Below are 12,788 nucleotides of genomic sequence, written 5' to 3'. Positions count from 1 at the left end.
GGCAGCGGGCCAAAGCACGACGGCCACGCCTCCGCTCTCGTCGTCCGCCGCCACCGCCGTATCATCATCTCCTTTTCCACAGAGTGTTGAGAGAACAATTTATTCATCTATTAACATTAGAATCAGGCCCAATTTGATAATCGTTGAACCTATTATCCGAATAATGGAGCACTTCCTCTCGGAGCGGTGCCTCCTTTGATGAGCTGCTTTAATGAGCTCTGACAAGAAATCATGTTCGCTCGGATAGCTCGCAGATTCCAACCCTCGATTAATCTCGTCCGGCGTGCCCCAATCCCTGAGTACCGGTCGCTCTCTCAGCTGGAAAACCGAGTAGTCAGAAATCACTCCAAGCAACGGCAGGCGTTTATATTGCGCGAGGTGAATTATATCCCCCATTCAGAGGGGATCAAAACGACGCTTTTCGCACCTAGTCGGTGGAGAGGAACGCGTTCGTTACACCGTTCAATTGGGAGGTATTTCGCGCGAACTCGGAATAGAGTCAGCATGGCGATGCAAAACAGGACGTGAGAAAGGCATTGAGCTGAGTTAACCATCTCGAGTTCGTCGAGTGCGTCGTTCTTTTCGTATGGATCTCCCCTTGCGCCCTGTCCCTTTACTCAGCCATTCTGAGGTTTCCTGCGGTGGAGTGGCGTCATCTGGCGCTGACATATGCACCCACCCCTGCGGTCCCTTTTGCCCCTCCCTCTCGGTCTCTCTCCTAGTGTTCCCCTGCCCGCCCGCTTGCCCGCCTGCTATCCGCCAGTTGGGATTCTCCCTCCTCTTGTGCACCCCCACCCTCCCACATAGAGTGGAGGAGAGCTTTTAAGAAACGATTAAAGTGTTCCTCCGTTGGTTGCTCTCGACGGCGATGACGACAACAACGACGATGACGACAGCGACAGTTCCCTTTCCTTGCCCGGAGAAGAGAGACGAGGCACCGAGAAGAGGGAAAGGACTTAAGGGCCTCCCATTTCTCCAATTCCGGTCTCGTTTCCCACCCGATGAGCCCACGATGGCGGGCCAGCCCTCATGCCTTCCTTACTTGCTCGCTTGCGGAAAACGCCCAGTCAATTGAACGGTCGAAACGAGAGGTCATAGGTGAAATGGAAAACGAACGGAGAAGACGACAAAATGCAAACGATGCCGTCCGAGCTCGCTCTACACTGCACGTCCGCCCGCCCGCCTGCCTGCCCGACCATTTTGCGCGAGCAGCCGGCCGCCGAGCCGGCGGGACGCGGCCAACCGGGCCGCCCACCTGCCTGTTCAACCGTTTGGACGGCAATTTTCTTGCCCGGGGCTCTCAGCTATACGCACGACGATTTATGGCAGGCTACAGAATCTGGCTTGCACTCATGGTCTGAGCAAGTCCATTTTTCAAAAAGCGCCAATAGCAGCTCGCGTCCGGGTGCGGAATCAACTCGCTCCTCAGCAGTCTCAACCACTGCCGTGCGCTTGTGTGCGCGACGGCTCGGGACGGAATTGCCTCCACCTTCGCACTCGCACACGAATCGTAATATTGGTCCGCGGCGGTCAGGACCTGTCACAGCTCCGAATTCGCCTTTGCATACTGCAGAATGCACTCTCCCGGCAGTGCATCAGGGTCTGTCCGCTCCATTCCGTTTTTCGGGATGATTCATGGCCAACAGAAAGTCTGAATTGACTCCGAACGATAAGAGTCTACGTTTTTCCCTCGGAGAAATGGGGAGCCTTCAGCTCACTTGGACTACATCTTAATCTTTTTCGCAATCACCGTGGCTTATCGTGCGTCATTTTGATCACTCCTGGGATCAAGTGCTGGAAACAGATGGAACGAACATCATTCAATCGACGTGAAGCGACAGAACGTTCAAGATTCCGTCGACGTTTTCCTCCGGGACCTTGCGCAGCCAAGATTTGTTCTGCTGTCGCGATGACCTGATAGGGATCGATCGCGCCGAAGTCCACGTACTACAATGTACCACCTTCGCCATATCCGACTCTGCGCCACACCCGGATCAAAATCTGGCGAGAACCCGTCAGATTTGAGCGACTTCTCTTCGTTTTGCATACCAAACGTATTCCGAGCGGGAACTACATACATATGTGGTGAATTAGATGCTTCCCCCAAGGAGTATATTTTCGTGCTTTCGTTATTTCTCCTGCTTTCCAGCACGGTCGATGCGCGTCAGGTCGTTTGCACGTCTTTGGGTCAACCCAGAAAAATGGAACGACGCTCACGACAGTAGCGAGAAGTGAATTATTGTCCTGCGATCGCAGCTCTTTGTCTCGGAGGCTATCCGAAAGTGATTATGCTAATTTGAGTTCGAGTTCCCCCGAAGCCAGGGGGCGAACAATGCGCAGCTCGAACAGATTTTGACGATGGACTTATCCGCATAAATTCACGAGGTGTGGTTTTCCAGTCCATGAATTGTATTCAGGTCCCCTTCATTCTCATTTCTCCCAGAACTCCTCCTCGGAGTGACGATGGAAGCCCCGATACATCTTTTCACTGCAGTGGGGAAACAAAATTTTGAACCCTTCGTCCCCGGAAATTCCTCAGCCGTGGATCGTGGCTCTCCGCAGAACATGATGGCTCTAAATGGGGCAAACCTCACGGAAAATTCAGTCGAATAGAAAGCTCTGGAATAAGCTTCGAGGATTCTGAGCAGTGAGCTTCGCTCCCAAGGAGACGTCGCTTGGCAGACTTCTTACCGCACCAAGAGAAAACATGAAAATTCTGGGGCAGTGCGGGTCGAGACCTTGATCCCCTTATGCTTTGAGCATCGCGGCTGCATCAGAAGCGAAGAAAATACTGAAAATACGTATTCATGGATCGTGCAATCAGCGATGGGTGAGCCGATCACATGCGAGAGCACGAGTTAATCAGAATAAAGTATTTAGACAGTTACATAGTTGGGGCTCTGAATATCTTGCAATTAGCAACTAACACCTCGCATAATCCGAGATAATTAATCCATCTGCATATAATCGAGCTTCTAGGAACGTGATCGACTCCGTTTATTATTGGGACTGGTGAGGAAACCGATGAACATTCCGCCGTTCAACTAGTCCTCCCGATATTCGATCAAGATTACATCTAGTTTCGCATCATCCGCAGCAGCTCTAGTCCTCCAGAGGAACACTTCATGATGATCGCCATCAATCTAGTTTACATAAGCCAAGATTCTTGTGGTGGGGTGAGCTTGCAGGAAAGTCCGCCAGCGAGCGAACGCGCGAGATCTGCTCGGTTCGTTTCTTTCTTCGTTCAATAAGTGTCATATGGAGGTGACGGCCCAATTATCCCCTTCCCAGACCCTCGCTCCGCTCGCGCGGCTGCCACAGAGTCCCCGATTCTCCGGCTCGGGTCCTCCGTCGGTGGCTCCTCGAGCAGCCTCTCCCTCCTCTTTTCACGAGGAAAAAAGAGGAGAAGGAGCGCCTCACACGTGACAAGCGGTGAAATTGAAACTACCGGAGCCTTAGTGGTTCGCTGATTGCTTCACTACCTCGATGCTTACTGATGCTTACTTAGTGCTTCGACGACTGACGAGATCCTCCCGCCGCCGCTTGTCGAGACCACGAAATGAGCGACTGACTTCATGAACGATCGATTCAGGCGTGTTGTTGTCGCATCAATGAGCCTTGTTGGTGGCTCTAATCGTGTTTCCCTCCGAAGACCCGGGGAAACTGGATTCCGTTGAATGTATTCCAAATAGATGAACAAGTGAAAACCTCGCTCCATGGGTGACGTTTCTTGGGTCAGCAGAGCTCCCACAATCTCTCGTGGGAGTCGGCTGTGTCCCAGTTAGAGCAGACAGCGAGCCCGATGTGAGCCAATATCAGAAATTATATCGCCCAACCAGAAATCAAGGAGAGATGTCTGCTGCATCACGCCAGAATATCCCGCAACCGATGCTCCATAAATAATTTGTCAATGAAACCAAATAAACAAATCGTTCCTTAAATTATCCGCATTCACATCTGAATCGGGAAACTCGACCTTCACGGCCCCACTTCGTACCTATGCAGAGCCGGTACCGTACCAGACGATCCAGCTGGATCATCATCGAAACACTATTTGTATCGTATTCAATGCCGTTAATGAAGCATCGATAGGTCATCTGCGATCCGAAGATCAGAGCTCGCATCGGAAATTGATGGTTTTGGAACCACTCTGATCCTTTCGATTACCTACAATATCTGATCTCGATTTCCAGCTTAGCGAGCAGAAAATATAGCAATGGGGGGTCAGTGGGCATGAGATTCTTTCCTTGTTCTATTCGTTAGATCGGACTCGAATGGGGGCGATGGAACCGAATTCCGAGCGTGCACTGGAGGATGCTCATGCTGCACGAGCACAGCTCGAAAAAATGTCCCCCGCGAAAAATCGGAATGCATGAACCTGAACGAGGATCTCAGGGAGGGGGGATGTTATCTCATTCCGAGTACGAACCCAGCCTTCAACAGCTGCAGAAGGGGGAAGAATTTAACCGTTGCAGAAACCCAGGACGAGGGTCGGCGGCAGGTACAGCTATCGCTGGAAACAAACATGGAGAAGTCCGAATCGCTATTTCGAATACCTCGCTCGACAAAGCTCATTCCATCTCTGCCAAAAGCATCCACTCATTTAGCTATGTGTCTCGCTTCCCGAGCTGCAGTCAATGCTCGGTCTCCCCACAGCGCCCTGAGCCCGAAAAACGGTCAAACTCTGGGGTCCGATTCGGTTTCTCCATGGAGAATCCCATGGCAGCCAGCCGGCGAACTTCACCGTACTGTACGGCACGGGCCCCAATGTCAGATCCTGGACGCAGATTCCGAATGTCTACTAGCTCCCTCACTGAAGATATGAAATGCGCTTCCTGCAAGCCTTTTCCGAAGCTCGGTCACGATTTTCCGGAGAAATTAGTTATCCTTTCGGTGCTACCCGCTCCAAATCATCTCTTCGACACGGATCAGTGGAATCCAGAGCTCATTGCAAGGCATTAATACAAGAGAGTGGCGAGCAGCGGAGTCGAAACTCAATCAGCGAGAGGGTGATCAAACCCTAAATCCTCGTTCCAAGAGGGTTGAGTTTTCGCGAGTAAACCACTGCTGCCATTGATGGTTTCAGATCCTTCCTTCCTTCCTTGTTCTGTGAACACATCTCTCAGAATGCATTCACTCACTCTTTTGACGCGGTCGTCCCGCTCTCGTTTGCAATGAGCGAGTGTGACGGCGAACGGCTGATCTTGACACATTAGCCTAAGGCTGCTGTTACAATCATAAGCCGCTCCGGTAGTCTTTGCTTGATTGGCCCCTTGTTGGAACATTTTCACCCCTTCAGCTCTCATTCAGCGGTCCGAATAAAATTAGTGCATGTCGGCGTGGCGTGAAAACGAGCAAACGACCGAGCGACCGAGTGAAAACGGAAGACCATTTCAAATGCATACATCGCCGGCTGACGATTAATTAATCCGAGAAACTTTCGTTGAGCTAGCGACTGAGTACGGGCGGGACAAAGAAAAAATGAGCTAGGAGTCATACGCATGAAAATCGCTCCGCTTGAGTTGAGAACCGAAAGCTTGGAATAAAACTTAATCAAGGTCTACCGATGGCCTGCTCGTTTTCGACTCGGGGAGAGGAAGAAACCCCTCGTTCGGGTCGGAGTCAGCCGGACACCCTCACGCACATAATATCCTTGAATGAAGAGCAAAGAGCTCGCTTTCCTTGGTGTGCCAAAGATGGATGCCCAAGCGATGGCTAAGATCAGGAACACAATCTGATCTCTTGGAATTCCGAAACCGAGAGCTCAAAGGCCCTTCGGATTCCGGCGTAATTCTGATCGTGATAATTGATCAGAACTATCAAACTCGCCGCTCATTCGCAGGGTTTGATTGCAGGGATGGCACGAGAGATGTCAGACGGCATTGAGCGGCTTGCGCACAGTATTGTCGGGTCTTATAATAATTAATGCGATCGGTTCTGTTGTACGTAGTAGTAGTACTCCCACCACCACCTTTGTCGATGATGTGGGCAGTGATGGTGATTTAGGACGTGAGGTAATCTTGACCCCAGAAGGTCTATTTACAATCTCATCAATTCACAGAATATGTAGTTTCAATGTCAGCTATTTAAACAGTGTCTGACCGGGGCCGACAAGAGGGCGAGAGACCGAGCGTACCAGACTGCTGCCGCGTACAGCGGATCGGGGAGCGCCCACCACTGTGACCCCAATGACTGCGCGATACGCGCCATTTTCGTCGACAACGGTCCTTTATACCGCTGACCCACGATTCCTTTATTCAAAGGACTTTTATCCGAAGCTAAGTGTCTTCTTCGCATGTTCGGCCTTGTAGTCGTGGGAGCCGGAGTTTGTTTCGTTGAGCTCAAATGTCCGCTGTGAGAGGGATTCGATGTTCGCGAGCGATCTCCTGAGTTTTTGACGACCTAGTCGGGTCCGATCTCGCGAAGGTCGGCAGTTCGGAGAGTGGGGAATACAAGGATCAGGGTGATCATGTGAATGGCCTACCTTCCGTCTTCCCGAAACTTCATTCCGAAAGCGTCGAGGTTCGACAGTCCAGAAATAGATAGTCTGTCGCGACGAGATGACCCGACTAGAGACAACGAGCAGCCATGACCCCAGAAAGTAAACAGTCGTCTGATCCAGTTTCGGGGGGCTTCGAGGAAGGGCTCCATCAAGACAACTTTCTTGACGATGACATTACACCTTAAGGCCATCGTGAACAGGAATACGTCGATCCTGCTAAAGACGATAGAGTTAGACATTGGGAATGATTCACCGTAACGGTCGAACTTCCCGGCTGCTCACGAGAGTGGTCCGCCTGGAGCATCCCGGGCCGCTAAATGCTTTCACCGTGATCCCGTTGCTTCCGAAAATCACATCAGACGAGACAGCCCGCTTCAATCCGTTTTCCCACGCTAATCACAGTCTTGTGGCGCGAATGAGCGCTTTCACGCAACGGGGGAAGAACATGAAAAACGTTTCTTATTCTGTGACCACTTCATTTCTGACATCCACGACCTCGGCGTGAAGTCTCGTCGAAATGAGATCCAGGAGCCTGACAGCGAAAATGAGATAAAGAAGGTCTCGGTGACTGAGCAACACACAAAATGTATAAGCACGGTAAAATGACAAACTAAAAAGTAACCATGCAATCTGTCTTCGGAGATATCTCCGGACATGATCCCCCAGCCGAAAATGCCCAATTAGATTCCGTCGAGGAGTCGTGGCTCTCCGGACTTGAACATGTTTACGATATCTCCACACAATGGAGCAGAATCGGGCAGGGAGGGGCGACTTGCTGAAAAAAACTAAAGATGAAAAAGGATACTCCGGGCAGAGACAACAGTTTCTCCTCGATCTTATAAACCGTAGTACCGCCTCTACTGAGACAGGCAGCCCTCAAACTTAAGGCGCGCAGCCGCCGGGCACATGAATCCAGAGCGCTCCATGGAAATCCTCGCAGTTTTATTGCCTACAACTGCTAAACCAGCTAAGTATGATCCAAGCCGCGTGCCCGCGAATCATGAGGCGGAGCAAAAATCGTCTTAGAAGTCTCTGGGTTCTAGCCTTCGATGATGATCGGTACTTAATTCTCGTGTGCATATGACTCGCGCCAGTCAAATTAGCCCGCGAAGGAGCATGATCGGTTTTCTACACTGAATCCTTGGGGGTCCGCTGGTTCTTGGGTCTAATCGAAAGTGATGAGCCGTATTGTTCACCAGATCAAGCCATCTAAGCCGTTGTATCCAACGGCTGAACACACATTGTCGCCCATCAGGCTACCTTCAGAGCAGATCCCTTGCCCTAAAGGCCTTCAGAAGATCTGGACCCGGGGCGCGAGGGCAACTGATATAACCCGGCGCTATTCTGGACAGCATCGTACAACACACTCTTCGCAAGCTGTGAGGTGAGCTGTGTGTTCAGAACCAACAGGATCGTCGAAGCAAAAGTTGGCGCTCCGGAGTCTCGGTTTGAGGGCACAAGTGAACGTGAAGGGCATTCGAAAATGAAGTTCAGCCGAGCCGCGGTGTTGACGGTTTTGCTCATCCTCGGAGTATTCGTCCAGGATTCTTCGCAGTTCAAGAAGAAGAAGCTGAAGCTTCTCCTTGGAGGAGCCCTCGTCGGTGGGGCTGTTGGAGGTGTTCTCGGAGCCGCTCTCGCCAAACATCACCACCATCCAAAGATTTGGATTGTGAAGCACCACGAGCCGTGAGTCTGACGTCCGTCGAGTCGCTTCAGAGAAAACATCGAGAGACGGGATTTTCAAAAGTTTCATCCCCATTATTTTCTTTAGAGCATCGAGAAAGGAGTCGATCAGGCCCGGTCCTGTCGGGTTATGACGACGGCTCTAATTCTCGTCGGACAACTCGCCGAGTAGATTATCGCGGGAATCTCATTATTTTTCTTCCATCCTCAGGATCTGGGTCGTGAAGGATCACGGATGGCACGGCGGCTGGGACAACGGATGGCACAGCGGAGGAGGATGGGAATCCGGATGGGATTCTGGATGGTGGTGAAACTAGACTCGCGTGCGTTCTGCGTGAAACAGGAGGTTTCGGAGCTTATCGTTGAATCGCTGTATATTCCTGCTCTTACTTTCATTTTGTAAGTCGACATCGCTCACCAATTGTAAATAAATCGTTTATACACTGAAGAACCTCTGCTCATTCCCATTTTCTGCGCATACCCACACTCTGTGAATGCACCCGCATTCTGGTTTTTCGGAATCGTAATATCTCACGATCCATTGGGACATCAGCGATTACCATGTGCCGCTCAATCGCAGGAGACGTCTCCCCGCAGTGACTCCGTAGGAAGGGAGATACGATGTTACATTCGGATAGTGTCCCGTAAGAGGTGAACGCGGAATGAATCTCATTCTCGTGGGGAAACTACGCATTGTTCGAAGCACTTTCCCGATTTTAATCAATTGTCAATTACGCTCAGGTCTGAGTTACAACAGGAGAGAGTAACGGGAGCGGGATTGTCGATAGCTTACGGAGAAGGTGACCACCACTATCTCGAATGGCCTACCTCCAAGGTTACACACACTCAATAGGCTTATGTCAGAGTCATGATTAAGAAAGCTAGTGATTGTTGCATCTACAGATTATAGAGACATCACGAAACCTCCACTGGTGGCGACCTACGGTCCCGTTGAAGCGAGCGACGCGGTCTATATCTTGTTATGAAAGCCGGAAGACAAAAACCGACAACTTCACCTTCGATTTAGGATGAACGACCATCGTACCGCGCCGTGAGACTAGGCAGACCTAGGAACATCTCATTCCGGCAGGGAAGGAGATTCCCGGGAAGGAGGTTTTCGAAATCAAGGAGGAACTTCCGGGACATCGTCCCATTCTAGCGCCCGGCTTCCCGGAGGCGGATGGCGATATATGCTCACCGTCTCCTCTGTCAGCACTGGATGATCTGAGCAAAAAATATTGATCCACCATGCTGTGGCAAGGCATCATTTTGAGCCTTCAGCTATCCGCGGAAATCCACATTCAAAACCCGACTCCGTCATATGAAATCCCGTATCAACCCTCCATGCGAGACACTGAGCTACACTGGGACACCCGGAGACGGAAAGTTGGCAAAGAAAGTGAAGGATGGACGAGATCGATTGTCAGGTTTGCTCCTCCCGATGGAAAGACACCAGAATCATTCTGGGCGTTCAAATTCGATATATGGAGAAAGCAGTCGCACGGACTCCTTGGCTCCAGGAGGATTCGCCGTCCTAAGGTAATTCATTTCGCTGAAATATTACAGATATCAGTATTCTATGGAGACGGACTATCGCAATGTTTCCAAATAGCTCGGATAGCGGTTGTCGCACCTCAACGTGCCAAACTCCAACGATAATATGTACTGGGGAGTAATATATACGGAAACTGATACACATGGAAAGTGTGTATCATCACAGTACAGCTGATGCGTGCTGATACATAAATTAACCAATCTCAATATTTACACGTTGACAATCGTCAAATTGTTCATTCTCATAGTGAGTGAAGGATAATAAATCAATGAAAGTGGGCAAATGACAGAGAAGTACCACTAATTAAACAGGTACAAAATATGGGACAATATCATTGACATAGAGCTCCACAACTGGACAGCAATTCCCCCCATAGACTTTCATAGAGTTTTTCATTACGAATCCCCTTTCCCGAATTAGGTAGGAGCGGATCAGTCCATAAGCGCTTCTTTGCGCACATCTGATGGTCAAGGGCCGCTCTTCGGGACATTGGAAAGCCACTGCAGCTGGCTCATAATTATTATTGATATATGCAAGCTTTCGAATGATACAAATAACTGGGGTTATTACAGTTACCACAAACGCATGTTCCTGAGGAGCCGCTCGTCTGACAGATTACGTGGTGACACTCGTGCGTTGAGGATTTGACTATCACGTCACGGTTCAATCGGGGGTCGCTTCGCCCAAGCATCGTTCGTCATCGCCGGCGAGCGGAATAAGTTATGGTCGATCTCACCGATTTGTTCTCGACGTGTGCAATGTTGTTGGTGCAGGCTGCTGTCGTCGTCTCCAATCATTCCTCCTGGTTCCGGCTCCCCTCGACAAAGCGGAGGCCCCCGATCAACAGGTTTATCCGTCGGTTGAATGTGTTCGGGTGCACCCGAAGCACCCTCTTCACAAAATGTACCTATCCATAATGAATGATGACGCAGCAACCAAAGATTGATATTTGCCCTGAGTTCCGTACGCCCGAGTTCCGTATCGCACATCGTCTGGTAATACCCTCGTGCTAATCTGTCGGGGAAGAAGCGGAGTCCCAGAGCATGAAGTTCCCATTCTACCGGAGAGCTCGGAGAAATCGCGCTTCGACTGTCTCAACCTGGACGAGACAAAAATGCAAAACGAATGAGCGCTTCGGCGAATCCTACAGTCTGTCAATTTGGATCCGAAGATCGTTTCTCTAGACTCATTCCTCTATACATATTCTGAACGGATATATCATTCCTCATGTAATTGGCTCTCACTTCCGTACCTTGAACTCATACAACAAGCGAAATCGATGACCAACATCCTAGCAGATGATTGCAAGGTCGGGCAGTCTTGAAGATTCGATGGCAATCCGCGAAAGTAAGTATTCGATGATCTTCTAGGCCAACAGCGGTAGGAAGAATCGAACACTTTTTTCCAATGATGGCCTACGCACCTCATCAAAAGCACTCGTATCTTGGGAAAAGTGACTCAAAGGAGCCCTAGTTTCCCTGGGCTGTCAATTGCGATGTCAAATATTGGCTTGAAGCCGGCCAAGGGACAAAAGAGTCTTTTTGATCCGGGGCGCGTGGCTTACGACTCAGAAGCGCGTGGAGTCACGCTTTCGCGTCGTCTCTCAGTTTACAACGGATAAATTGCTCGACTTGTGAAACTTTCAGTCGTATCAAATCCCGTGAGACACGTATCATTCAAACAAGGTCGTCGATGGTTCTTCATCTTGTCCGATATCTCCGCCGTATGTGATTCAGGTTGAGTTTGATGGATCACCTTCAATTGAACTCGGTCTACTTTCCGCGGAAACCGTCGAGGATCGACGGCGATTCGATCAAGCGTACATTAAATCGCTGGTTCATCGCTGCTAAAGAGTTGACCATTTGGATGTGACCGGCAGCATCTTAGCTTTTGACGCGAGGCTGCTGAACGCGCGAAGCAGTTGAACAAACGAGTCCCCTATTCTCCACTGAGCATCGATGCTAGAGGGGGAGCGCATCGCGGAAATCCTATCCGTAGCAGCGGCCAGCCTGTCGATAGATCGAGATTTTCCCCTCACGATCAGCATGACCCCGTGAGCCCATCGATTTCGAATTTCGGTGACGCCATCGAATAATTCGAAACGAATGGGCCGTTTCCGAACAGCAAAACTCAAAATCGATGCATCATTGGCTGAAAATAATATGAATGATATTCATACTTAAGAACAATACCTGGCCGAAACGACCTTGAACACGATTTTCTATCAGACTCATTGAGGGGCAGACAGATCGCGGGCTCATCGCAGAAATTTTGTTGAATATTGATGCGACAACACTCATTCACAGCACGCCGAGAATATTCAATATGTCGATGCTCATCACACAGCATAACTTATCGGACGCGTCAATTGCGGTGGACCGCTTCACGGTGATGATCAGAAATTTATTCTACTAAGCCCGAATGAAGCAAGAGTAGGTACGAAGTAAGTCACAATGAAACACGACCATAAGTGAGCAGGGTCAACCGACATGGGTCTGATGATTGTGGGTCACTCAGGAATGCGCACGGAGGTATGTCTGACAAGCTATTTTCAGCATGCGGTCCAAGAATGCTCATCAAAAAGCTCATTGCAGGGTTTTGGAACCTCCAGAAAAAACAAATCCATCCCGAGACCGTTTAATGATCTTTACGTGTCAAGTCCGTTACGTGAAGATAAATGAAGCAATAAGAGAAGGTTCGCGTTTCTTGACCGGAGGTACGTATCTGTCTCTTTCCCCAGAAAATCAGGTTCTCGAAACATTTGAATCAGCCGCACTCCGAGGAAAACGTGAATCGAGCGATTCTCCTGAGCGGATCTCATTCGAACCCCGGAATGAATGCCCCAGGAAGGGTCGTGGAAACTCCCATGCAAGAAAGGAAGAGTTCATGAGATTCTGCAGCCGTCGGCGCAGTGCAGCGACTCTCACAGCTTTCTTGGTGATCGATGACACGGTTCTTGACCATTCCGGATTACGTATTGTGATAGTGTTTGATGAGGTGTAACGACGTCGCAGCTTCAGAAGACCGAATTCTTTTCATTTGACGGCT

At 50.0% G+C, this 12,788-nt stretch overlaps 1 protein-coding gene across 1 annotated transcript; it reads left to right on the top strand.

Annotated features, from left to right (window-relative positions):
* The first annotated feature begins 7,864 nt into the window (after window positions 1–7,864).
* On the top strand, window positions 7,865–8,572 carry LOC100909232 (uncharacterized). The gene is made up of 2 exons (XM_003745719.2): window positions 7,865–8,188; window positions 8,397–8,572. The coding sequence occupies exons 1-2, from the start codon at window positions 7,986–7,988 to the stop codon at window positions 8,494–8,496; spliced, it is 303 nt and encodes a 100-aa protein (XP_003745767.1). The 5' UTR covers window positions 7,865–7,985; the 3' UTR covers window positions 8,497–8,572.
* The last annotated feature ends 4,216 nt before the right edge of the window (window positions 8,573–12,788 follow it).

Source organism: Galendromus occidentalis, unplaced genomic scaffold, assembly GCF_000255335.2.
Source record: "Galendromus occidentalis unplaced genomic scaffold, Mocc_1.1 scf7180000077485, whole genome shotgun sequence".
NCBI classification, from domain to species: domain Eukaryota; kingdom Metazoa; phylum Arthropoda; class Arachnida; order Mesostigmata; family Phytoseiidae; genus Galendromus; species Galendromus occidentalis.
The sequence above is the reverse complement of the archived record's forward strand: the minus strand, read 5'-3'. Positions and strand labels throughout refer to the sequence as shown.

Bases quoted from the DNA above. Each gene is read 5' to 3' on its own strand.
- LOC100909232 (XM_003745719.2), top strand. From the start codon at position 7,986: ATGAAGTTCAGCCGAGCCGCGGTGTTGACGGTTTTGCTCATCCTCGGA. The intron at 8,189-8,396 runs GTGAGTCTGACG...TTCCATCCTCAG, and splicing joins ATTGTGAAGCACCACGAGCC to GATCTGGGTCGTGAAGGATC.